Genomic DNA, 25,005 nt, shown 5'->3' on the forward strand with positions numbered 1-25,005 from the left:
CTCAGGAAAATTGTACCCCCATTGCTGACTCCATAGAAATCACCATCAGTACATTTTATAATTAAATCTAGCGCCATTCGTAGGATTAATAATTTATGTTAGATTTACTTTGACATGGCATTAATTAGTAAAAGTATAATGAAAAAAAAATAATGATGGTGATAGTGATGATGATGATGATGATAATGATGACAACAATGATAATGCCTATGGAATTTACTAAGGGCTTAACTATGTGCCAAGCACTGAACTAAGTTCTGGGGGTAGATACGAGATCACCAGGCCCCATACCATGCTTGCAGTCCAAGTAACAGGCCCACGAGATAACATATCTTCAACTATCATCTCTATGCAGATGACACCCAAATCTACATCTTCTCCCCGTTCTCTCGCCCTTCCTCCAGGCTCGTGTCTCCTCCTTCCTTTGGCAAGGTCTCCACCTGGATGCCTGCCAACTAAATCTCAACAGGTCTAAGGATAAGGACTGAGCTCCTTATCTTCCCTCCCAAACCCTGTCCTCTCCCCGACTTCCCTGTCACTGTGGATGGCATTACTATCCTTCCCGTCTCTCAGGCCCAATAATTTGGTGTCATGCTTGACTCTGCTCTCTCATTCACCCCACACATGCAATCTGTCACCAAGACCTGTTGGTCTCACCTTCAAAAAATCGCCAAGATCCACCTTCTCCATCCAAACTGCTACCTTGCTGGTAACAAGCTCTCATAATATCCTGACTGGATTATTGTGTCAGCCTTGTCTTAGATCTCCCTTCCTCCTGTCTCTCCCCGCTTTAGTTTATTCTTCATTCCGCTGCCTGGATTGTCTTCATACAGGAACGCTCTGGGCAAGTCACTCCACTCCTCAAAAACCTCCAGTGGTTGCCTATCAGCCTTGGCATGAAACAAAAACTCCTCACTCTTGGCTTCAAAGTTCTCCATCACCTTGCCCCCTCCTACCTCCCCTCCCTTCTCTCTTTCTATGGCTCATTCCCTACACTCTGCTCCTCTGCCGCTCACCTCCTCACAGTCCCCCATTCGTGCTTGTCAGGCTGTCTCCCCCCTGGCCCACGTCCTACCGCTGTCCTGCAATGCCCTCCCTCTTCATATCTGTCAAACTAACTCTCTTCCCCTCTTCAAAGCTCTACTGAGAACTCATCTCCTCCAGGAGGCCTTCCCAGACTGAGCCCCCCCTTTCCCTCTGCTCCTTCTCCCCTCCAAATTCCCCCTTCTCACACGCTCCTTCCTTCCCCCACTCCCTCCCCTCAGCAATGGGCATATTCATATACACTAATTATTACTCTATTGATTTTGTTAATGATGTGTATATCTCTGTGATTCTAATAATCTTAATAATGTCTGTTTGTTTTGTTTTGTTCTGTTTTTTCTTTGCTGTCAGTCTCCTCCATTTAGACTGTGAGCCCCTTATTGGTCACGGATTATTTCTATTTGTTGTCGAATTTTACATTCCAAGCGCTTAATACAGTGCTCTGCACATAGTAAGTGCTCAATAAATGCTATTGAATGAATGAATGATTGAGTGAATGAATGAATAAATCCCCATTTTGCAGATGAGGAAAGTGAGGCAGAGAGAAGTTAAGGATACCTACCAGGTATGTGGTGGAGACAGGATTAGAACCCAGGTCCCCTGACTCCCAGGCCCGTGCTTTTTACACTAAATCACAATGTTTCCTGATTCGTTTGATCTTATAGTCTCTTCAACTCTGTTCTGTAACTCTCCTAAATTAATTTTAGAAATGTGCACAAAATGGACCCTAACTACATCAGAGTGGTTTTTGGCCTTTTTTGGATCTGGCAAATGCCACACCAATGATCAGTGACTTTTACCGAGTGCTTACCCCAGAGTTGGTAGACACGTAACCTGCCTTTCATTCACACCTTTTATCACTGATCTCTGGTTATTTATGCTAAAATAAGGACCCAAATGTAAAATCGACCAAATTTTTATTGGCACCTAGTAGGCTTTTTCACTGTTCAGGTTGAAAAAATATTCACGAAATACCAAAACATTTGTCATTTTTACAATGTTAGTAATATTTAAGCAAAGGTATCCAGTTCAGATGTGTATATACATAAGACATTCTTTTGTTTACACTGGTGGACTCTATGATAGAGATTCAAGCATTTCGTTAACTACCTATTTAAAACTTCAGGTTTAGGAACTTGAAAGTTTTTAAAGCACAGCAACAACTTAAAATTCCCTTAGCTAATGGTTACAGTTATATCATATTACTTAGGTATAAGTTCTTTCTTCTCAGAGCATTCAAAATTACACGGACTGGAGCCAAATGAGGAAACTTCCCATCTTTTACTCTCTCTGTTAAAGAGAAAAAGAATAGTCATGACCACATTTTTTTAGTGATAACATTCATGTTTGGGAAAAGAAAATCTGGCGTGATGAAATATTTCCAAGGCTTTTCCCGTTTAATGAAAAAAGATCCTCATTACCAAGCAATTGTTCATCTTAAGATGAATTGCCTGGGTAAACCAAAAAGGATTGACGATATTACTTACACTGTCCAATCTAATCTTGCTTCGATGTGCAAGAAATTCTTTTTCAATTTCATTTTGTGATTTTATTAAAACGATTTCATTTTTCTTTTCCATTTCTTCATTAACCTAAAAATAAGGACATTTTCCCTTGTAAATGTAAATCTTTGTAAAACTTTAACAAGTCACACAGGCATAACTTGGTACCTAACTAGCATAACCGTCTCAGTGCTCAAGTCGTGATCATAAATTACCCATCTTGCTAAGTAATTCTAGGAATTTTACACTTTGAAAAAGATATAAACCACACTCTCAAATGAAGGAATAAAGCAGCTTTTTTACATTCTCTCTTTCTGTCTCTCTCTCCTTCATTTATCCTGTCCCTTCCTTCCTTCGTCCTTCCCTCGCCATACCACCTTTCCTTCCTCCCTTCATTTATTCTTTTTTTCAGTTACAATCTCCTGTCAAAAATGAGACCAGACAACTGAGACAACCTAAAAAAAAAGAAAAAAACTGCTTACAAGCACCCGGGTTTGGAGTAGTTTTTCAGGTTCCCAGGGCTATAGCAGGAACTGATGTGAAGTCCTAGTGACTTGGCGACCGATTAGCATTTTTTCCCAAGGAGTCGATCTCAGTTAACTGTTGGAGAAAGGACTTGGCCACTCCCTCATACTATTGGAAGAATTTATTCCCTTGATTTGTGAGAGTTTCATCCCAAATGAATCTCATGCAACGTGAAGTTCAGGAGTAAAGTTTCCAGCTTATCTATAGGTAAGCTGCTCTAGGAATTTAGTATGACAGAGGAGTAAAGGTCCCTCTGGATGTTGTCCCTTTAGATTTAATTGTAGATCCAAATGCAACCAGGCTCCCCCATGCACAAATTCCTCCTGGGATTCATTCATTCATTCATTCATTCATTCATTCAATAGTATTTATTGAGCGCTGACTATGTGCAGAGCACTGTACTAAGCACTTGGAATGTACAAATTGGCATCCTGGAGTATCCTGGAGAACATCCAAAGAAGAGATTCTGGACGCGTGAGGTTCTTTTCACCGGTGTTTTTTTTTTAAGTGGTATGTGTCATTTGCTACTTTTTACAGTATTTGTGAAGTGTTTCCTTGTGCCAGGTATTGTACTGAGAACCGGTAAAGAGGTAAGCTCATCAGTTCGGACCCAATCCATTATCCTCATGAGGCTCACAGTCTTAATCTTTATTTTATAGATGAAGTAACTGAGTCAAAGAGAAGATAAGTAACACAAAGGTCTCAGAGGGTCAAAAGAATATGCAAGTGGCAGATCTGGGATTAGAACACATGGCCTTCTGAATCCTAGGCCCAAGCTTTATCCAATGGGCTAATCGAAATGAGTCCATAAATAGGTTATGGACCATCTGGAGAGTAGAGAGAGAAGCGTGTGTATGTATGGTTGTGTGTGATTGCGTGTGAATAGTAATGATAATAATAAGTTTGGTATTTGTTAGGTGATTACTATGTTGCAAGCACTGTTCTAAGTGCTGAGTAGGTACAAGGTAATCGGGTTGTCCCACGTGGGGCTCACAGTCTTAATCCCCATTTTCCATATGAGGGCACTGAGGTACAGAGAAGTTAAGTTACTTGCCCAACGTCACACAGCTGATAAGTGGCAGAGCCGGGATTAGAAACCACAACCTCTGACTTCCAAGCCCGGGCTCTTTCCACTGAGCCACGCTGCTTCTCTAAGCAGGTAGTGGGGTGGGGGTAGGTGGTGGAAGGGATATGGGCATACTTGGAGCTCACCTATCTCTTGGAAGATCCAAATGGATAGAGCAGCAGTATTGCTCCAAACTCTTGCAGAGGCATAAACTAATTTTTCCCACTAGCCTCATGGGAAGGTAAGAGCCTATTACTGTTGCACATGACTTGCCACTGTGGCATGTGACATTATCCAGGATTTCCATCCCCGAATCCACAATGAATGAGCTTCCAGAGCCACTGAAGGAGGGCCCGGACTGCTTTGCTCAATCCTAATGCTCTCCACTCCTCCCGTTCTCCTCAAGAACATTTTGAAGGCATCTATTCCCCCCAGTTCCTGCACTCCTGTTGCTGCTGTCACTGTAGGGCTGACGTCTAGGCATCTCCTGAAAAACCTAGAAGTTAACAGGTCCCAGATGATTTCATTTCCCATCCCCTGTCCAGGACTCTCTGCAGGTAGTCCACTGGCAAAGAACTCCCTCCATTGCTTGAGGCTCCCTGGCTCCCCCTGTCTCCACATCTTCCGGAGCTTGTCCTTCAGCCCCTACTGCAGGCAGGCCCCCGGATCTGATATTTCAACGGTATTTCCTAGTACTTAACAAGATAACAAATGAAAACAAAAGCAGTTCAAAACATTTTTCCCTGGGTCTCCCTCTCCCACACCCCTCACCTGTGGGCAGGATTCTCATGCTTCCAGAATCCTGGCTGCTGGACTCTTTGGCCTCCAGCGATCTTTTCCAAGCCCTTCCTGTGCTCTGTATGTCCAGATTCCTCAGCACTATTTTCCCCGTGCCATACCTCCCATGTCCTTTTCCTCCTCACCTGGTCCTATTAGTTCCTCCTCAATCTTTCTCTGATTGGTTCATTTTGTCTTCAAGGAGGACCACCACAAAGTGAGTCACCGTTGGCTTCCTGCTCCCTCTCCCATATCTGGGGGCCAAGGGAATTATTCATTCCATTCATTCATTCACTCAATCATACTGATTAAGCCCTTACTTTGTGCAAGCACTGTATTAGGTGTGGGAATGTACAGTACAAAAATAAAGAGTGACAATCCCTGCCCAAAATGAGCTCACAGTCTATGGAGGGGAGAGAGGGAAGGCAGTCATCAGTAGAAATAAGCAGACAGCAATATAAATAAATTAAATTCCAGATACATACCTAATTGCTTTGGGATGTGGAGAGGGCAAAGAACAAAGGGAGCCAGTCAGGATGACCCAGAAGAAAGTGGGAGATGAGGAAAATTGGGGCTTAGTCAGGGAAGGTCTCTTGGAGTAGATGTGCCTTCAGAAAGCTTTAAAGGAGGGTAGTGGTGGGGGTGGGGGTGGGGAGAGTAATTTTCTGGCGTATTTGAGGAGGGAAACATGAGGCAGGACGGGGGCCATGGATCTGCAGTGAGACAGGTGAGATTGAAGCTCAGTGAGAAGATTAGCACCAAAAGAGCAAAGTGTGCTGTCTGGGTTGTAGGAGAGAAGGGAGGTGAGGTAGGAGAAGGAGAAGTGATGGAATGCTCTAAAGCCAATAGTGAGGAGGTTTTGTTTGATACGGAGGTGGACGGGCAGCCACTGAAGACTTTTGAGGAGGAGGGTGAGGTATCTGGAATGTTTCTGTAGAAAGATAATAATGTAGAAAGTCGAGTGAAGTATGGACTGGAGAGGGGAGAGGCAGAAGGTTGGGAGGTCAACACGGAGGTTGGTAAAGTAATACAGGTGGGTTAGGATGAGTGATTGTGTTACCGTGGTAGCAGTTTGAATGGAGGGATAAGGGAAGATTTTAGCGATGTTGTGAAAGTGAGAACGGCATGATTTTGTGATGGATTGAATAAGTGAGCTGAATGAGAGAGAGCGATTAAAGATAACGTCAAGGTTATGGGTTTGTGAGACGGGAAACATGGTGGTGACTTCTACAGTGACAGGAAAGTCTGGAAAAGGACAGGATTTTCATCGGAAGACAAATAGCTCTCTTTGGACATGCCACTATGGTGACATGTTACCTCTGCAAATAACAAGGGCACTAATATGATTCACCATACCTTTGAAAATTGTTCACATATCTGCTTAATTGTATTCAGCCTTTGGCTCTGAATCAATCTTAATTGCTGGTAAACTTTTTGTTGTTCATAAATCAGCTTCTAAAATACAAAAGTCAAAGTAACTGTGATGTATTCTCTTGCTTTTGAGGAGTAAAATTCGAGAAATTTATCTTTTTTTAAAAAAAATTGTCATACACTAATTTAGTAATCCCTTGAATAAGCAGACAAGTTAAGACCTAGTTCTTCTAAAACGCAAGGAATGTGTTCTTACAGAATTGCATGATAATATATCTCGGGTTGCTGTACCCACCATACACAAGGCTGAGCCATTCACCAGTGTACAGACTTAGCTTCCATAAGTGACTGCACTGTGGCTTGCAGGCAGGCTTGCATTGTCAGAAAAAGCATGTGGTTAAATTCTCGCTCAAACACGCAGTAGAATCTCTTGTAGTTGAAGAATAATGCCCTTTTCAACCACTTACTCATCTCCATATCCATTTCCACTTACTCATCTCCATATCCCGTTTTTTTCCTCTTCTGTCTGTTAGTCATTTCGGGACTGCCTTGCTGATTAGATCAAAAGCTCATGGAGGGTAGGGTAAGTGTCTTCCAACACTACGAGGCTTTCCCAAGTGCTTCATTCAGTGCTCCATCATTCATTCATTTGTCATCTCCCACACCGTCTGCGTCACCCTGAATTGCTCCCTTTGCTCTCTCCCACTCCCAAACTAATGTACCTATCTGGAATTTTACTTACTTGTATAGATGTCTATCTTCCCACCTCTAGACTGTGAGTTCCTTGTGGGCAGGGAATGTCACTGTTTTTTGTAGTACAGTGCATTCCCAAACACTTGGTACAGTGCTCTGCACACATTAAGCGCTCAACAAATATAACTGGTTGAATGAAATACTACAATTGTTATTATCAATTTTTTATTATCATTATTATAATAAATAATGAGGTACAAGAAAAGATGGGATGAAAAGGTACCCAGTTTGTTCCTTGGTCTTCCATCAGGCTAGAAAACCTAAAGCCTGGTGCTGAGCTGCTGTATTTTTCATGGTTCATTTTAAACACAGAATATTCAAATATTTGTTTTAGAAGAAATAAAGTATGATACCTACACCTAATTTTTCTTTGCATTCTTCAGCTTTCTGAATATCCTTATCCCATTGCTTAAATATTGTCAGAAAGTGCTGGGAATAGTCTTTTTGGATCATATTCCTGAAAAGGCAAAATAACTAGAGGCCATCATCATCCACAGGAAATAGACATTCCTGACAGAAAATGAAAAATTATCAGTACAGTCAGTTTTCCTCCAACACCAATTTCGATTAAATAGTATGAACAGAAGATTATTGAAGACTGAAGAATTGGGAATGTTCTTTGTGTGTCTTGGGAGTGCGGACTCATAGAAAGATCATAGGACAATAATTAGGAGACTTAGGGTCTAGTTGCAGCTGTGTCTCTGCCTTGCTGGGTGACAGTGAGCAAATCATTTAACTTTCCAGACCTCAGACTCCTTATCTATTCAAGGTAGATTGGAAGCATTGTGAGCCTCATGCAGTACAGGTGCAGTTTTTCATCTGCCAATCTTCTATCAACCATGGAACCTAATTCACAGTGAGTACTTGATAAATGCCACAATAAAAATAGAGTAATAATATGATTAAAAAGCTGAAACCCATAGAAGCTGTGCGTGTGAAGAAATGGTTCTGTGTATGTCTGTATTGGGCTGGTGGGGGGCGGGGGAGGTGCTGAGGAGGTGGAGGGGGGCTGGGAGGCACTGATCAAAGCATGAGTATCATAATGTTATTTTTTTTCCATAGAATGAGGTTCCTGTAACATGAGACCACAGCTAACATCAATCAGTAAATCAATCATTTTTAATGAGCACTTACTCTGTGCAGAGCATGGTACTAGGTGTTTGGGAGAGTACAAAGTAACATCCTTTCATTCAATCATATTTATTGAGCGTTCACTGTATGCAGAAGACGGTACTAAGCTCTTGGAAAGTACAATTCGGGAATGGACAGAGACAATCCCTAACCAACAACGGGCCCAAAGTCTAGAAGGGGGAGTTGGTAGGCCTGGTCCCTGCTCACAAGGAGCTTAAAGCCTAGTGGGAAAATCAGACATTAATGTAAATCAATAAATAAGCTACAGATATTTTCAAATGTGCTAACGTGTGATAGGAGACCTAATAATAATAATAATGTTGGTATTTGTTAAGCGCTTACTATGTGCAGAGCACTGTTCTAAGTGCTGGGGTAGACACAGAGGAATCAGGGTGTCCCACGTGGGGCTCACAGTCTTCATACCCATTTTACAGATGAGGTAACTGAGGCACAGAGAAGTTAAGTGACTTGCCCACAGTCAAACAGCGGACAAGTGGCAGAGCTGGGATTCGAACTCATGACCTCTGACTCCCAAGCCCATGCTCTTTTCCACTGAGCCATGCTGCTGAGACCTGACTGTACTACTGAAAGAAGACTATTAAACCAGCCCAAAAACTTAGAAAAGAAACTCTGATCATTTCTGTGATTCATTGTCCTTACGATATTGATATTTTGGTATTTGACAAAATTAAACATCCACTGTCGTGTACAAATCAGGGATGACAATCATTCTGGCTAGTGAGGTATTCAGTAAATAGCTTGTTTGGACTTGTTTGGACTGCACACAGTAAAGAATGAGGAAGGAAGAAAAACTTTCAGAGACAGGAAATTGCTGTACCTTCACCCACAGCAACCTTGGATTCTATTCCAGCCCCAGTGCCATAAGCAAGCTCAACAATTCTAACAGTTGCTGGCTACACTTGCAGCAGGCTTGAAGTCAGTTCAGAACTGCGGGGTAAATCTGGTTGTTTTTCCCCTCAATAAATGAACTGTCCAATGGGTGAGTGTGTCACTTGGGATTGGAATGTTGGAATGAGCCTCTAGGCTTTATTTGACCAGCTCCATCATAAATTCTGACCACTGGACTTCAGCTTCTGTTGCTATAAAAACATCAGTTCTGTGGATCTGGACATACTCAAGAGGCTGTGTTGTTAATTACCTCATTGACTTCCAGTGAGAATCGGGCTGAGAATAGTTTGCATAGAAGTGAAAACACACACACACACACACACACACACACACACACACATCCCTCTGGAATGTTTGTTGGCATGAAAACGAAGTAGAAAACAGGATAAAACACAAAATAAATCCACCAAATAGAGGCATCCCTTGAAAGTCTTACCTCTGCTCTTTCTCCGTTTGCCAAATCTGTTCAAGTTTCTGGGTAGTCACTTGGAGCAAAGCTTTAGTGTCCACTTCCAGTCTTTTTCTCTTTGCACAAACAATCTTGCTAATATCAGCTACAGTGAAACAGTTATTAATACCTCACGTAGTGGAGGAATTTTGTTACATTCTATTACACGGAGGTTACGACAGACATTAAAAATGAATCATCAGTATTAGCATAGAGTAAAAAATGGGCAATGGCTCCACAAATTCTGTAAAGAATGAATTTGCCGTATGTGGCAGGTGTTTTCAAAAAAAGATTATTTTCAGATGAATTGGAAATTCTTTTAACTTCAAGTAAACCTTTTCTAAAACTGGGACCAATCTCTTATTTGTGATTTCCACTTCTCTCACCCTCTTCGACATTGCTCTTGCACTTGGATTTGCTCCCTTTAGACACCCCTCCCTCAGCCCCTCAGCACTCTGTGAATATATCAGGAATTCATTTACTAAATGACACTGATGTCTGACTCCCCCTTTAGACTGTGATCTCGTTATGGACAGAGAACGTTTCTTACAACTCTATCATACTGTTATATTGAACTCTGCCAAGCACTTAGTTCAATGCTGTGCACACAGTAAGGCCTTGATTAGAACGATTGATTGATTGATCGAGTGATTGGTTGTCAGAAAAACAAGTTAGGTGTGGTCCCAGACCAATGTGGAACTCAAAATCTCACTTGGATCTAAATTAATGAGGTGTATTTGGGACAAGAATCACCTAATGAAATATCTGATCACAGCTCAAGGTAAAGAAGAAATAATCAGTCAGCAATCAATCAATCTCTCAGTGGTATTTATTGAGGGCTTACTCTGTACAGAGCATTGTATTAAGTGTTTACGAGAGTATTATTGATCCAAATTAGCAGGCAAGTTTACTACCTACAGTGAGCTTTCAGTCTAGAGAGGCAAGCAGATTTATTTATTCATATAAATCTATCATTTATTTTTATATATTTATCCATGTCAATTTATATTATATAGTCTCTAAAAGTATACATACAAATTAAATTTATTTATATAGTTCATTATTTATTCACTTATAGAATTAAATTAGTAATCTATAATATATCATTTAAAGATATTTACTTTAAGTGCTGTGGGGTTGACGGTGGGGTGAATATGAAATGCCCAAAGGTAAGAGGTTCATTCATTCATTTAATAGTATTTATTGAGCGATTACTATGTGCAGAGCACTGTACTAGGCGATTGGAATGTTCAAGTCAGCAACAGATAGAGACAGTCCCTGCCCTTTGACGGGCTTACAGTCTAATAGGGGGAGACAGGCAGACAAGAACAATGGCAATAACTAGAGTCAAGGGGAAGAACGTCTCATAGAAACAATGACAAATAAATAGAATCAGGGTAATGTACTTCTCATTAAACAAAATAAACAAAATAAATAGGGTGATGAAGATATACACAGTGCTGAGGGGGTGGGACAGGAGAAGGGGAGGAGGAGAGGGAAAGGGAGGAGAAGAGAGTTTAGCTGTGGAGAGGTGAAGGGGGGTAGAGGGAGCAGAAGGAAAAAGGGGGGAGCTCAGTCTGGAAAGGCCTCTTGTAGGAGGTGAGCTTTAAGTAGGGATTTGAAGAGGGGAAGAGAATTTGATTGTCAGAGGTGAGGAGGGAGGGCATTCCAGGACCACGGGAGGACGTGGCCCAGGGGTCGACGGCGGGATAGGCGAGACCGAGGGATGGTCAGGAGGTGGGCGGCATAGGAGCGGAGCGTGCGGGGTGGGCACTAGAAAGAGAGAAGGGAGGAAAAGTAGGAAGGGGCAAGGTGATGGAGAGCCTTGAGGCCTAGAGAGTTGGGTGAAAAGGAAGATGTAGAGAGAAGATTAGAAGTTCAGTTTGAGTTGCCTTTAGGGTATCTCAAGTGGAGATATCCTGAAGACAGGAGGAATATATGAGATTGGTGAGAGGGCAGGAGTGGAGAATGAAAAATAGAGGGAGAGAGACTTGGGATTCCTCTGCCCAAATGTGATTGCTGAATGGCGGTGAGTGGATGAGCTCCCCACAAGAGATTAGCAGTAAAGGGAAAAGCCTAGGGGACCAATCATCTAGTTAAAAATTTTATTTTGCATTCTCAAGTAAATGTCCCCTACACGACAGTCACCCAGGAATTACTGATGGTAATGAGTAATGATTTGGGAGAAGAGGGTTTAGCTGTGGAGAGGTGAAGGGAGGAGTAGAGGGAGCAGAGGGAAAAAGGGGGAGCTAAGTCTGGGAAGCCCTCTTGGAGGAGGTGAGCTTTAAGTAGGGATTTGAAGAGGGGAAGAGAATTCGATTATCGGAGGTGAGGAGGGAGGGCATTCCAGGACCGCGGGAGGACGTGGCCCAGGGGTCGATGGCGGGATAGGTGAGACCGAGGGATGGTGAGGAGGTGGGTGGTTAATCATTAATCAGTAATTAATGATTACTGATGGTAATACTGTTAATGAGTATCTAATGCCATTGCCACCTGTATGGTAGATTGGCTACCGAGGTATAGATATTTGAGTAACTGTGGTAGTGGTAGTAGTACCAAGCTACTACAGTACAGTGTTCTGCATAGCGAATAGTCAGTAAATATCACTGGTGGATCCATTTGTCCGTGGGCTATTCCATCACCCGCACCCTGGGGCCTCCTGCTTTCCCTCCCAAGAACTTAATACTGCGCATTGTGAACAGTGAATGCTCAGCAACTGTCAATGATGAACTATCAAGTGTTACTAGCTCTTCCCCTGAGATCTATGGGTAATCTCTCTTGCTGGGCCCGGCACCTTACTCATTGTGCTTCTCTTTACTTATATTAGCTCATTCATACCTCGCCTACAAACTAATGCTAATTATTCAACCACAGTTAATACCCTGTAGAGTTGGACAGAACTGCTCATACAATCCATCAAATAGCATGAGGCAAATCTGTGGGAGAGGGTGCCCAGTGCTTTAAGCCACACTTTAGAAAGTTGCTCTTCTGTGATTTTCCAAGTCCTTTGAACTACGGAGGAAAAGCTTCTGGAATTTTACTCCATGGTGAAGGAATCCATAGCAAGCTAATCCCCCTTTGTCCCATAATTCCCCTGGACAGTAGCTCCCTGTGTGCAGAGAATGAGTCTATTAGCGCTCCTGTATTATAATCTCCCAGGAGCTTGGTTCAGTGCTCTGCACCCAGAAAGCACAGTAAGCATAAATACCACTGATTGATTGACTGATTGATTGATCCATAGTGTTCAGTTTTACTGATTGTATTTTGGCTAAATGTCGGTACCTGGGGAGGCTGGTGGCAAGGGACTAACTTTCAAAATTGGGAAGAGTAAATCAATCAACCAGTCAAACAATCAATATCAATCAGTCAATCAACAGCACTGAACGAAGTGCTTGGGAGAGTGCAATATGAGGGAGTTGGTAGGCACATTCCCTGCCCACATGGAGCTTACTAGTTAGCCGGGGAGACGGCATTAAGATGAATAAATTACAGATACAGATATAAATGCTATGAAGTTGAGGGTGCAAATCCAAGTGCAAGAGCAACCCAGAAGGGAGTGGGAGCCTAATTAGGGAAGGCCTCTTGGAGGAGATGTGCCTTTAATATGCTTCTCAAGGTAGGAAGAGGCATCATTTGTCAGATATGAAGAGAGAGGGCATTCCAGACCAGAGACAGAAAGTGAACAAGACGTCGGTGGGGAGAGAGATAAGATCAAGGTACACGGAGTAGGTTGGCAGTAAAGGAGCGAGATGTGCAGACTAGGTCGTCATAGGAAAGCAAGGAGGTAAGGTAGGAGGGGACAAGATTGAGTGCTTTAAAGCTAATGATGGTAAGAACAGTTCAGGGCGGAGATGGGCGGGACATGCCTGGAACTTTTTGAGGAGTAGAGATACGCGGACTGATCATTCCTGAGGAAGAATGATCTGGCCAACAGAGGCAAGTAACGACTGAAGGGGGGAGAGGCAGGAGGCAGGGAGGTCAACAATTACTGACTGCTGCAGTGATCAAGGCAGGAGAGAGTAAATACTTTGATGAACATTATATCAGTGTGGATGGAGAGGAAAGGGAAGAGTTTAGTGATGCTGTAAAAGGCATTTGGTCACAGAATTGCCTCATCCCGATACTTAGGAGGAAATTAAAGATTAAATGAGGCACCAAATAATATGCTGGAGAAGGAGAAGGAAGGGTGAAAATGGGTTTCAAAGCAGGTGGAGAAGTTAGCCATTAAGACTGAGAACTGAGAACAGGACAGTGCAGTGAGGAATGGAAGGGACATTAAGGCATTGTGTGCATATTGAAGGCAATCCTTGAGAGAGTTCAGTAGAGGAGAAGTCTGTCTTAATTAAGCCGCTAATTTTCTCTTCCTTCTCTCCTCCTCTTCTTTCTTTTGTTCTATTGTTCTCTTTATTGGGAAACTTCATTCTCTCCTACCATAATCCCTCCCTACTTTTTGGGTCACACAATCTATTCAAAAGAACGAGGCAGTTATGCAAGGAGGTAAGTAATAGTGGGTAAGGAGTAAACAGAGAAGGAGTGAGTTGTGGATTAGGTTGGCAGACTGAAATGTGTGTAAGGTTAATTAGAGGAAGTTTTCTGGCTAAATACATAGAAAACTACTCGATGGGGAAGCCAGCAATATTGGTACCCAGAGTTAAATTCTCAGATTTATTCTTCTCTCCCAAGGTGAACTGGGCTCCCCACCATCTCAAGGTCAAAAGCTATCCCGTCACTGCCCGAGCCAGCGAAGTGGGACTCGGAAGCGAGGGTGGCGCACTGCCCCCGCAACCATAATGGCTAGTTTAACAGGCCAGGCTAGGACTACCGAAGGTGTCCCTCACCCCCGTGTCAATCAAATAAGTTACAGAGGAATGTGGAGGGCAGAGATTGGACAGGCCGAGGCCGGTAGCTGGGAAAGCCTGGAAGCCCAGGCAATAAATGCCTGGTTCAGTGGAAAGAGCACGAGCTTTGGACTCAGAGATCATGGGTTCGAACCCCGGCTCTGCCACTTGTCAGCTGTGTGACTGTGAGCTAGTCACTTAACTTCTCTGTGCCTCAGTTACCTCATCTGTAAAATGGGGATTAAGACTGTGAGCCCCACGTGGGACAACCTGATTCCCCTGTGTCTACCCCAGCGCTTAGAATAGTGCTCTGCACATAGTAAGCACTTAACAAATACCAACATTATTTTAAATAGTTACGTGTTCTGACCATCAAGGGTAGCAGGTCGAGAACTTGGCAAACGGCTGCACATCATCACTGTGCGGATCTTGGAATCCCCGCCCTGCCCACACCAAGTGAGGAGCCGTGGGGTGGCTAACTGCCTGGTGAACGCTCATGTATTCCTCACGAGTGGGAAGAGTTCGTGGATGGAAGCTAGGTGTTTTGCCACATGCAAGTAGCGCATAAGCATAATCCTCCGATCAGGGAATCTCCAATATAACTAAATAATTGCATTTCTTTTGAAATAAAAGTTCAATTCTTCACCTCCAAATAATTAAATAATATCCTTCTCGAAGCTTCTCGAAAGAGAAGTTCTATGTGCGGAATAAATTTTGTATAAATTCAGCTTTTGATTCCGGCTTCTTTCTCTTGCCACGCCAATTAGCAAAAACATTGCCAGGTGACAGGTGACATCAACCTAGGTCTCGGGTGATAACCGAAGAGATTCTAATTAGGGCTGAAAGGAAGCCCAATGGGAGTTTCTCTGCCTATTAGATCTCTCAAACTGGTGTTTTTCTTATCTTCCTGCTCCCTAACATTCCTGCCCCTTTTCACCAACTGTGCTAAGAAATAAAGGTTAATGCCAATCGAGTGACAGGCATCTTCTCGAGGAATAAAAAAGTACCACTTCAAGGTGTCCTTCTAGTGCCATTTAGCCACCTGTCTGATGGAATATAACTTCCCTGCCTGCTTGCCACTGCTGAGGAAGGATGAGAGATGAGTATTGTTGGGAGGGAAGTGACAACGCTTTTGTTGCTGTCTTTTCGGTTTTTTATGCTATTTGTTAAGGGCTTATTGAATGCGAGGCCCTATGCTCAGCCCTGGGGTGGATACAAGCAAGTGTGGTTGGACAGTTCCTGCCTCTCAAGTGGCTCACAGTCGTAGTCTTCACAGTTACAGTTGAGGTAACTGAGACACAGCGAAGTTAGACAACTTGACCAAGGACACACAGCAGACAAGTCGAAGAGCTGAGATGAGAAAACCCAGATCCTTCTGACTCCCACGCCAGGATCCTATCCACTAAAACACTAGGTCGTATCTCTTCTCTGCTCTTGCCAGAAACACTTAGGTTGTGGGCATGTTCCTGAAGTTTTAAGTGGGCATTTGAGTCACATCTCTCGGAGGCACCAACTTCCCATCTTGAGTACCGGGGAATAGCTTTGAATGAGTCTTAGGAATGGGCCGACCAAACAGCTCACAATCAAGGTCTAGATTGAGCCCTGATTGGAAATTCTCAGTTCTTTTCAGCCTGTTACAAAGTTCTCAGGGCTTATCAGACTCCTGGCTCTTGCTGGTGAGAAGACCCACCGACAACTGACATCAACAGAAGGTGATGCTAAATCTCTCTACAGTGAGAATATTGGGAAAGTTGGGCTCTGCCTGGAGGGCTGAGAAGTCTGAGGATCTATCACTTCCAGAAATAATAACCTGCTACTTTTATGCTCTTGCGGAGTAGGTCACGTAGGATTATCATCATCATTAACATCATCATTATCATCATTATTACTATATCACATATTTCATCTTTTAGCCCCTGGACTGTGAGTAAGGGACTCTAAGGGAGATGGCACAGTGCCTGAACCAATAGCTTCTTACTTTTCCCACTTCCCCTCTAAGTACCTTTATTACTCCTAACTCTATTTACTGGGGAAAGTGAAGCTTAGAGTCCAGACCCAAATGTGTGGAAGAAAACAACAAAGTCCTCATTGCCACAGCTGGAAATTCATGGATGCAAGTGCCCCCATTTGGCCCCAAGGTATTGACACCTATGGCCTCTGTAACACGTTGCTCTGCATAGTCAAAGTAGTGCTTCTGTCAGTAATCATCTACTGGGGACTTTGCTGCCATGACAATTATTAAGCTGTTTGGACCACTCTTTAACCTATAACCGGTCCTTATAACTCAGCCATTGTGGTTGTAAGAATGATAGCCTTTCTCCTCTTTGGTATATCCCCAGATTCAGGATGACTGGCACTGCAAACAGCTCAGCATCAGTTAAAAAGCTCTATAAATTTATATTCCAAGTTTGGCACTTTCTATTCTGAGGTTACCTATTTCAGATTTTATTGAATGCACACAGCTTACTCAAAAGCCATTTTAAAAAACAAAACAAAAGAAAAGGTAAGAGTTGAAAACATACCTTTAAATCTTTCCAGGATACTTTGGACATCCCTGTTAAAAGAATCATGTATCAATAGTGGTAAATATTTAGAAATAAAAGAGCCACACTGCCACATCTTGGAAGGAATATACCATGCAAGTGTTCTCCACTATTTTACTATCTGCCAAAGTGGATATTATTGCTTATTGCTTAACCGGAAGCACAAACTTCTTGAACCACATTACCCCATATCTTCCTCATCTGTTTCATGAGAATTCCTTAGAGGCCTTTTCATCCCTCGCTTTTCAGATCTGGAAGACTCTCCTACAGAAAGAACGTAAAGTAATTTGATGATTTTCACTGTCAGCTCATCTATCTCTAGAAACAGCTGAAAAACTGTCAAGGGGAAACAAATAAATTTGCCTAGAGGTTTTATAGTATTTTAAGAAGGAGTACAACTGTTAACATGAAACATTAATTCTAAGTAGCATTTCTTAAGAGTCTCATCTTCTCAAGAGGATCCTTAAAATTTTCAGTCTTTTTATTACATTTTTCTTTCCTGGGTGGGGCCAGCAGAATGGTCTTTTTTTTTTGTCTAAACAGCAATGCTACCCTAAATATCGAGTTCCAAAAATTACTATTACTATTACTAAACTATTTTTCTTTCAGGATCTTGGTGCAAGAATTTCACTGGTTTGGGTTTTGTTTGTTTGTTTTTGGGTTTTTTTTGGTAGCTGGTCCTTCATTCTTAATAATATTACAAGTTGAAGAAATTCAAGAACACACTTAATGCTAGCAAAAGCTCACTTATCTTTTGAAGTGAACTATTCATGGCTTCCATCACACTCTATCCTGCCCTCAAACTCTGAGAATTGTAATGGCCCATGAAATTTACTTTGTATATATTTTGAATAAATACTTAACAACCCAAGAGGTTTTTCAAAGTCAGAAATGTAAAATCTGTCTCCTCTCACTTAGGGCTTCTCTAATCCAGAGATTTATGCAATGTGGCTCGCCTTTGCCTAACCCAGAACTGTCTCACCCCTTGTTTTCCAAGTGGCCAACCTAGACCAGAAGTCTGGTTCACTTCTGGGATTCCCTACTATGCTTGAACAGTTGCCATTGAGGTTGTTGGGAATTGTTCTATGAATCAGTGCAGAGCCGGTTACCACGCCATGTTTTACCATTCACCCCAAACTAAAATCTCTTCCCCCATAGAGACCTCCGATATTTTGAGCCCACCCAATTTTCTCAATTCATTATGCCATTTCCCAAACGACCTTCTCTTGAAGACCAAATTGACGCCCTCAACATCACCCTCTGTACTGAACTCAACCCACATGCTCCCCTATCCCCTTGCCAGCCTCGTACCACTAAACCTCAGCCTTTGATTACCTCCATAGTTTGCTCCTTCGTTCTTGGCCAGGAGCTACAGTGTGCCACTGGAGGAAATTTAGAATTCAGGCAGACCTCTTTTACTTCCAGTTTAATCTTAGATGTTTTAAGTCTGCCCTCTCCTGTGTCCGGAAGAATTATTTTTCCTTCCTTATTGATACCCATGTCCACTGCTTTTGCCAGTTGTTCCAGTTGCTTAACTGCCTCCTCAAAACCCTTGTCAACCTCGGCCTCCTTCATCTGACTTCATCTGGCACCTAATGATCTGACTAACGACCTTTTTGAAAAAATCAAAAGCTACCTGGCGTGATCGCCCTAAAATCTTCCCTCATTCTCCTCAACCCCTCCCACTTCCTGCCCTTCCTTCAATTCTCCCAACTGCCCCAGCAGTTCCCCAAGAGGACACCTCCTGCCTTCTCTCAAAATCCAACACTTCTACATCAACATCCGTCCCCATCCTTTTGCACCTTCTCCAAGGACTTGCCCCCTCCACTCTTCCCTCCCTAACCTCCATCTTTAACTGGACGCTCTCCAGCGACTTCTTCCCCACTGTTTCTAAACATGCCATGGTCTCCCCTAACCTGAAAAAATAAAACGCTCCTTTGACCCCAAGACTCCCTCCACTTATTGGTCCATCTTCCTCCTAACATTCTTGTCCAAAACTCTTGAGTGATCTACCTATACACTCTGCCTCATGCTTCTCTCCTCCTTTTCTCTCTTCTATCCAGCAACCCAAAACAAACTAATGACAAGTGAGTGTTTTAAGCATCCACCCACATAGCTATTTGGCTTGCTCTTTGTTCATTTCCACCCGTTGTTGTTCATGTTGCTGTTGTTGCTGACCACTACAATCTGTCTTCCACTCCCATCACTCCACAGAAACTGCCTTCTTAAAGGTAAACAACCCTCTCCTTCTTGCCTCTACTGATTATGATAATGATAACAATGCTATTATATTAGGTGGAGGGCTTGGCTAGGCAACGATTGGAGTGTTTTGGGTATGGAGACGTGCAGAATCTTTTGTTTTTTCTAAGTGATCTGGGCAGCGCAGTGAAGACTGGACTGGGGAGAGATGAGGCTGGAGGCAGGGTAGTCATCAAGGATGTTGATGTAGTAGTTGAGACAGATTACTGACAAGTCCTTGGACCAGCATGAGAGCAGTTGGGTTAGAAAGACAAAACCGGGGTATAGATAAAATTTAGTGACTAACTGAATACTTGGGTTAGAGGAGAGAAATGGACCAAGAATAGTGCCAAGGTTGTGAGCTGGTGAAACAGGGAGAATGGATGGTATGGCCAACAATGAGAGGAGAGGCAGCGGGAAGGAAATGTTTGGGTGGACAAATGAGGAGTTCAGTTTGGGGCATGTTAAGTTCGAAGTATTGGAGGGATAGGCAATAAACAGGGTCCCGAAGGCTACAGAAAATGTGATATTGCAATGAAGGAAAGAGGTCGGCACTGGGAAAATAGATCTGGAGTCAGCCCCATGCAGATGGTAGGAGAAGCGATAGAACGGGGTGAGTTCTCCAAGGGAGCAGATGAAAGTGGAGATCAATCAGAAGGGGACTTAGAACTACATCTTGAGAAGAACATACATTAAAGAATTGGAGTCCGAGGAGAAGCTGGAAAAAAAAAGAGCACGGATCTGCCAGAGAGGCAGGAGGAGAACCAAAGGGGGACAGTGTCAGAGAAACCTAGGTTATACAGTGACTTCTGGAGATAGACGTAGCCCACAAGGTCAGAGGAAGCTTAGAGGTCTTGAAGGATTAGGATGGAATTGAAGACACCGGATATGGCCACTAGGAAGTCATTACTAGCTTTTGTGAGACCAGTTTCAGTGGATCAGAAGGGGCAGAAGCCAAGGCAGCAGTGGGGCAAGAAGAAAGTTGAAGGAGGGGAATTGGAAGGAGGGAGTGTATCCAGCTTCTTCAAAGAACTGGGAAAGGAATATTGGTAGGAGGGAGATGGGCAGTAACAGGAGATGGGCAGTATGGTACTCATCAAGAGATCAAGGATCAAGGGAGGTTTATTTTAAGTTAGCTGATATGTAGGCCTATTTGAAAGCAGAAGGGAAGGAACAAACAGAGAACAAATGGTTGCAGAGGTCATCATAGAGGGAAAAGAGGACAATTGCTTTATTATGGTGGGAAGAGCTACCAAAGCCACTGTTAAGAGGGGCAAGATTTTCCGAAGAGGTAGGAATCTCCTCAGGGAGGGCCAGCGGGGAAGGATGAGAGAGTGGATGCAAGGATGAAGTGGAGGGACAAGAGAAGTGAGGAACGTATTTTAAGGAGTTCAGGCCTAATGGTTTCTATTTTGTCAATGTCCAGGTCATCAAGGGCAAGAGATGAGGGAGGTGGTGGGGTCGCTAGGGGCTTATTAAGGGAGTCCTAAATCAGAAACCATGGAACAATGACCTTTGAAGTCAATAGCGGTGGAGAGGTAATGTTTCTGGGCAGAGGAAAGGTGAGGATGTATTTGATATGGCTGAGGTTGGCTTGTTGCCCGAGTTTCCACCAAGGAGTGGAAGAACAATAGCTTGGAGGGGTTCTATCGCTCCAGGCAGGTGGCACGAGATCGATGGAGACAGAGGGGAACAAGGGAGGTGAGGACAGAGTTGAGAGCAGGTATAGTAATAAAAGTAATAATGATGATCATGGTGATGGTATTTGTTAAGTGCTTACTATGTGCCAGTTACTGCACTAGGCGCTGTGGTTGATACAAGCAAATTGGGTTGGATGCAGTCCCCGTCCCACATGGGGCTCGCAGTCTCAATCTCCATTCTACAGATCAGGTAACTGAAGCCCAGAGAAGTAAAGTGGCCTACCCAAGGCTACCCAGCAGAGAAGTGGCAGATCCAGGAATAGAACCCATAACCATCTGACTCCCAGGCCTGCACTCTAGGATTTGTGTGTTGAGAGGTTAGTTTGGGTAGGGAGTTCAAATAGGGCACGATTATTTGGGATCACTGGGAGGGGTCGGCGAAGGGAAGGGCGTGTCAAGAGGTTAAGGGGTCACTGTTGTGGGGACAAGACAGTTACTGGAAATTTGTTTTGGGGTGTTTTTTCCAAAGGAATTTGTTAAGATCTTACCACGTGCCAGGCACATAGTTGATCAGGTTGGACACCGTCTGTGTATCACATGGGGTTTGCAGTCTTAATTCCCATTTTACAGATGAAGGAACTGAGGCCCAGAGAAGGGATTTGCCCAAGGTCACGGAGGAGACAGATGGCAGATCCGGGATTAGTACCTAGTTCCTTTGGATTTCCAGGCCCAAACTCTAGCCACTTGATCACGTTGCTTCTCTTGCAGGGAGTGGGTGTAGGAGAGAAAGCAGAGGAGGTTCAGGTTGGTGTATAGGATTTCAGACTTGCTAAGGTTACAGCACAGTTAATAGAGATGATGAGATCAAGTGTTTGTCCAAGTTCGTGATTTACTGTGCCTTGGTCTTGCTTTTTCTTGGCCTTTGCCTCCCACCTATACCTCCCTCTTCCTTCCCAGGTGATGGGACACACTCGCCCCATTTTCCAAAAAAACTAAAATCTATATCTCCTAGGAAGCCCTGTCTGACTAACGTTTCACCCCTCCCACTTCATTTTCCCTCCCCTCAGTTTCAACATATCCAAGGCAAAGCTCCTTTAATTCCCTCCCAAACCCAATTCTCTCCCTGACTTTCCCGTCACTGTGCTCAGCACTACCAACGGTCTCACATTCACAAGGATGCCAACATCCGCCCTTTCCATCTTAACTGCTACTACACTTACATTATTTTGGTACAGTCACTCATCATATTCCTAACGGATTACTGCATCAGCATCCTTTCTGATCTCCCAACCTCCTGTCTCTCCCCACTTAAGTCTCTACTTCACTCTGCTGCCCGGAATATCTTTCTACAGAAACGCTCTGGACATTTCTCCACCTCCTCAAAAATCTCCAGTGGTTACCTATCAACCTTCTTATGAAGCTGAAACTCCTCACTATTGGCTTCAGAGCTCTCCAACCACTTCCCCACTCCTCAACTCCCCTCCCTTCTCTCCTCTACAGCCCACCTCGCACACTCCTTTCCTCTGCAGATAACCTCCTCACTTTGTCTCCTTCTTGCCTTTCCCACCGTCGACCCCTGGCTCAGGTCCTACGTCTGGCCTGGAATGCTCTCTCTTCTCAAATCCTCCAAAGAATCACACTTCCCCCTTCAAAGTTCTCCAGAAGGTTAACCTCTTCCAGGAGGCCATCCCAGATTAAGGTCCCCTTTTCCTCAGCTCTTTCCACTCCCCTCCCCCCAACATCACCCGGAAGGAGAAGCAGCATGGCTCAGTGGAAAGAGCCCGGGTTTGGGAGTCAGAGGTCATGAGTTCGAATCCCAGCTCTGCCACTTGTCATCTGTGTGACTGTGGGACTCTGGACCTCAGTTTCCTCATCTGTAAAATGGGGATTGACTGTGAGCCTCATGTGGGACAACTTGATTAAGCTGTATCTACCCCAGTGCTTAGAACAGTGCTCTGCACATAGTAAGCGCTTAACAAATATCAGCATTATTATTATTATTACCCTTTGCTCTGTCCCCCCTCCCTGCCCTAAAGGACTTGAGTATATATAAATGTACGTATCTATAATTCTATTTATTTACATTAATACCTGTTTACTTGTTTCAATGCATATATGGTTTTAATTCTATTTCTTTATATTGTTATTATTGATACAACAACAAAGGTTAAGGGATTATGGGTATGTTGACTTGTTTTGATATGTGCCTCCCTCCTCCTCCTCCATCCCCTCCTCCCCTGTCCCCTTAAAGACTGCAAGCCCGTTTTGGGCAGGGATTGTCTCTCTTTGTGGCTGAATTGTACTTTCCAAGAACTTGGTACAGTGCTCTGCACACAGTAAGTGGTCAATAAATAAGATTGAATGAATGAATGAACGAATGAATGATTCTATCCCCCTAAGCTCTCTGTTACTCACTTTGCCTTTCTGCTCTGTGTCTTCCTCATCTGTATTTTATTTTAATGTCTACTTCCCCCGCCGAGCTGTAAGCTCCCCGAGGACAAGGATCCTGCTTGCTAGCTATATTGTGGTTTCCTGAATACACCGTACTTACTGTGTGCTGCCTACAGCAAGTGCTCAGTCAGCACCCAACTGATGGGTTGATTGTTGCATCAGTGTTTGGATGAAGTGAAGCAGGTCAGCATAGTTGAGGAGATATGTAGTACTAAACAGTGCGACCTACTGTATGAATAATGCTGCACTTATCACACAATTTAGAGTACTCTACCTTCCCCGACATCGTCCTCAGAGCCACTGGGATCATTGTTTTCCTCTTCCTGAAAGGCACGTTCATCTTGCTCTTCCTTTGCTATTTCAAAAGATGTCACTAAAGCTGTTTTCTGGGAGTCCATCATTACCGACTGATTCCTCACTGCAATGAATAGCAATATTAAGTCTTTTGAATTATGTTTATCCCTTTTTCAGGGTGGCGTCGTTTTGATTTGGCAAAAAAACCCCACCTAAAACACATCCAAAACCACGATCTTTAAAGGGCTTCTCTTGTACGTTTAAAATTTCAAATGGAGATCGTGGCATCTTTTGGGTCAATGTAAAAAACAGTTCTAAAGGCTCAAAAGAAGGGCAGTTGCTCTGCTATTGGGTCAAAAACTAAAGCTATAGAGGGCACACTGTCGTCTGCCCTCATTACATTTGTAGTGCTTTCGGAGGATTCCCTAAGACCCATGAAATCCTATGATTTGGCAGACAAGATGCACTTCATCCATGTGCACTCCTGGGAAAATCCGCCATAAAACCATTCAAATCGGATCATTTTTGAGTGGACCAAGTAAAACTACATCCATCAAATCGGAGATCTGCCTGTAAAGCATTCAGGGCTTGTGCGCCCCCATACCCGGCGGGCCGGGGCCAGTAAGGGTTGGTTGGGGAGTTTCGCGTTCTCTTTGGAAAATAAAACTGAACATAACAGATGAAGGCTCTGAAGACTGTAGAAGGGAGTCTAGAGGAAACAGGGATGTCACCTCTTAAGAGGAAAATCGATGAACGCGACACTTCACACTCTCCCGTTCTCCTTTCTGAGAGGAGCTGCCCTCACCACTCCTTCAGCCGTTAGCCAGTTAGACGGGAAGAGGCCCAGGAAGGGCGCGCGCGGGGGAACGAGGCCAGGCCAGGCCGGCCAGGCGGCGCATGCGTGCCGGAGGCGGGGAGGCCAGGTAGCCCTCTCCACGAGCCCCCGAGACTCAAGTCTTCAGCGATCTCGGCGGCCTGGGGATCCTGATCTGATGGCCGAGACATCCGGAACCCGAGGGGCCAATGGGAGAAAGGGAACGGATTCCCCACAGCCTAAACCTGGGCTTAGGGTGTTTTTGGTTTAAGATTTTGGGTTTGGGTTGGGTTTGGGTTATGGTTACTCTCTAATTTCTGTTGATGTCTGCCTCCCTCAGACACTGTGGGCAGGGAACGTGTCTGCTACTTCTGTTACAGTGTACTCTCCCAAGCGCTTAGTTCAGTGCTCTGAACATGGCAAACGCTCAGTTATCACCACTGATTCATTGATCGATTGATTACAGTCACCATAAACGCTGACTTTACCTGTTGCATTCCTGAGAACTACTCCTAAGTTGCCAAAACCCAAACCATCACTTGGGATTCATGTGTAAAGGGATCCAAATATGCGAGGAAATTTTCTGGATAGAAACCACATTGAGGCCTAATAAATGAAGTCCATAAAGCTAAAATTATTCAGCGAAAATGCCATGCACCCT

At 43.8% G+C, this 25,005-nt stretch overlaps 1 protein-coding gene across 4 annotated transcripts; it reads right to left on the reverse strand.

The window, feature by feature from the left end:
• Nucleotides 1-1,944: 1,944 nt before the first annotated feature.
• On the reverse strand, nt 1,945-24,387 carry LOC114808938 (synaptonemal complex protein 3). 4 transcript variants are annotated; one of them, XM_029057205.2, is made up of 9 exons: nt 24,262-24,387; nt 23,511-23,654; nt 17,093-17,171; nt 16,887-16,918; nt 9,515-9,632; nt 7,396-7,495; nt 6,271-6,369; nt 2,532-2,636; nt 1,945-2,334 (listed from the first exon to the last, which is right to left on the reverse strand). In XM_029057205.2, exons 2-9 carry the CDS (start codon nt 23,635-23,637, stop codon nt 2,326-2,328), a joined length of 669 nt encoding a protein of 222 aa, XP_028913038.1. In that variant the 5' UTR covers nt 23,638-23,654; nt 24,262-24,387; the 3' UTR covers nt 1,945-2,325. The 4 variants fall into 4 exon arrangements, with proteins under 4 accessions (XP_028913038.1, XP_028913037.1, XP_028913039.1 ...); XM_029057204.2 differs by lacking the exon at nt 24,262-24,387 and adding an exon at nt 23,743-23,979; XM_029057206.2 differs by lacking the exons at nt 2,532-2,636; nt 24,262-24,387 and adding an exon at nt 23,743-23,972.
• Nucleotides 24,388-25,005: the final 618 nt, after the last annotated feature.

Source organism: Ornithorhynchus anatinus, unplaced genomic scaffold (assembly GCF_004115215.2).
Source record: "Ornithorhynchus anatinus isolate Pmale09 unplaced genomic scaffold, mOrnAna1.pri.v4 scaffold_61_arrow_ctg1, whole genome shotgun sequence".
NCBI classification, from domain to species: Eukaryota; Metazoa; Chordata; class Mammalia; order Monotremata; family Ornithorhynchidae; genus Ornithorhynchus; species Ornithorhynchus anatinus.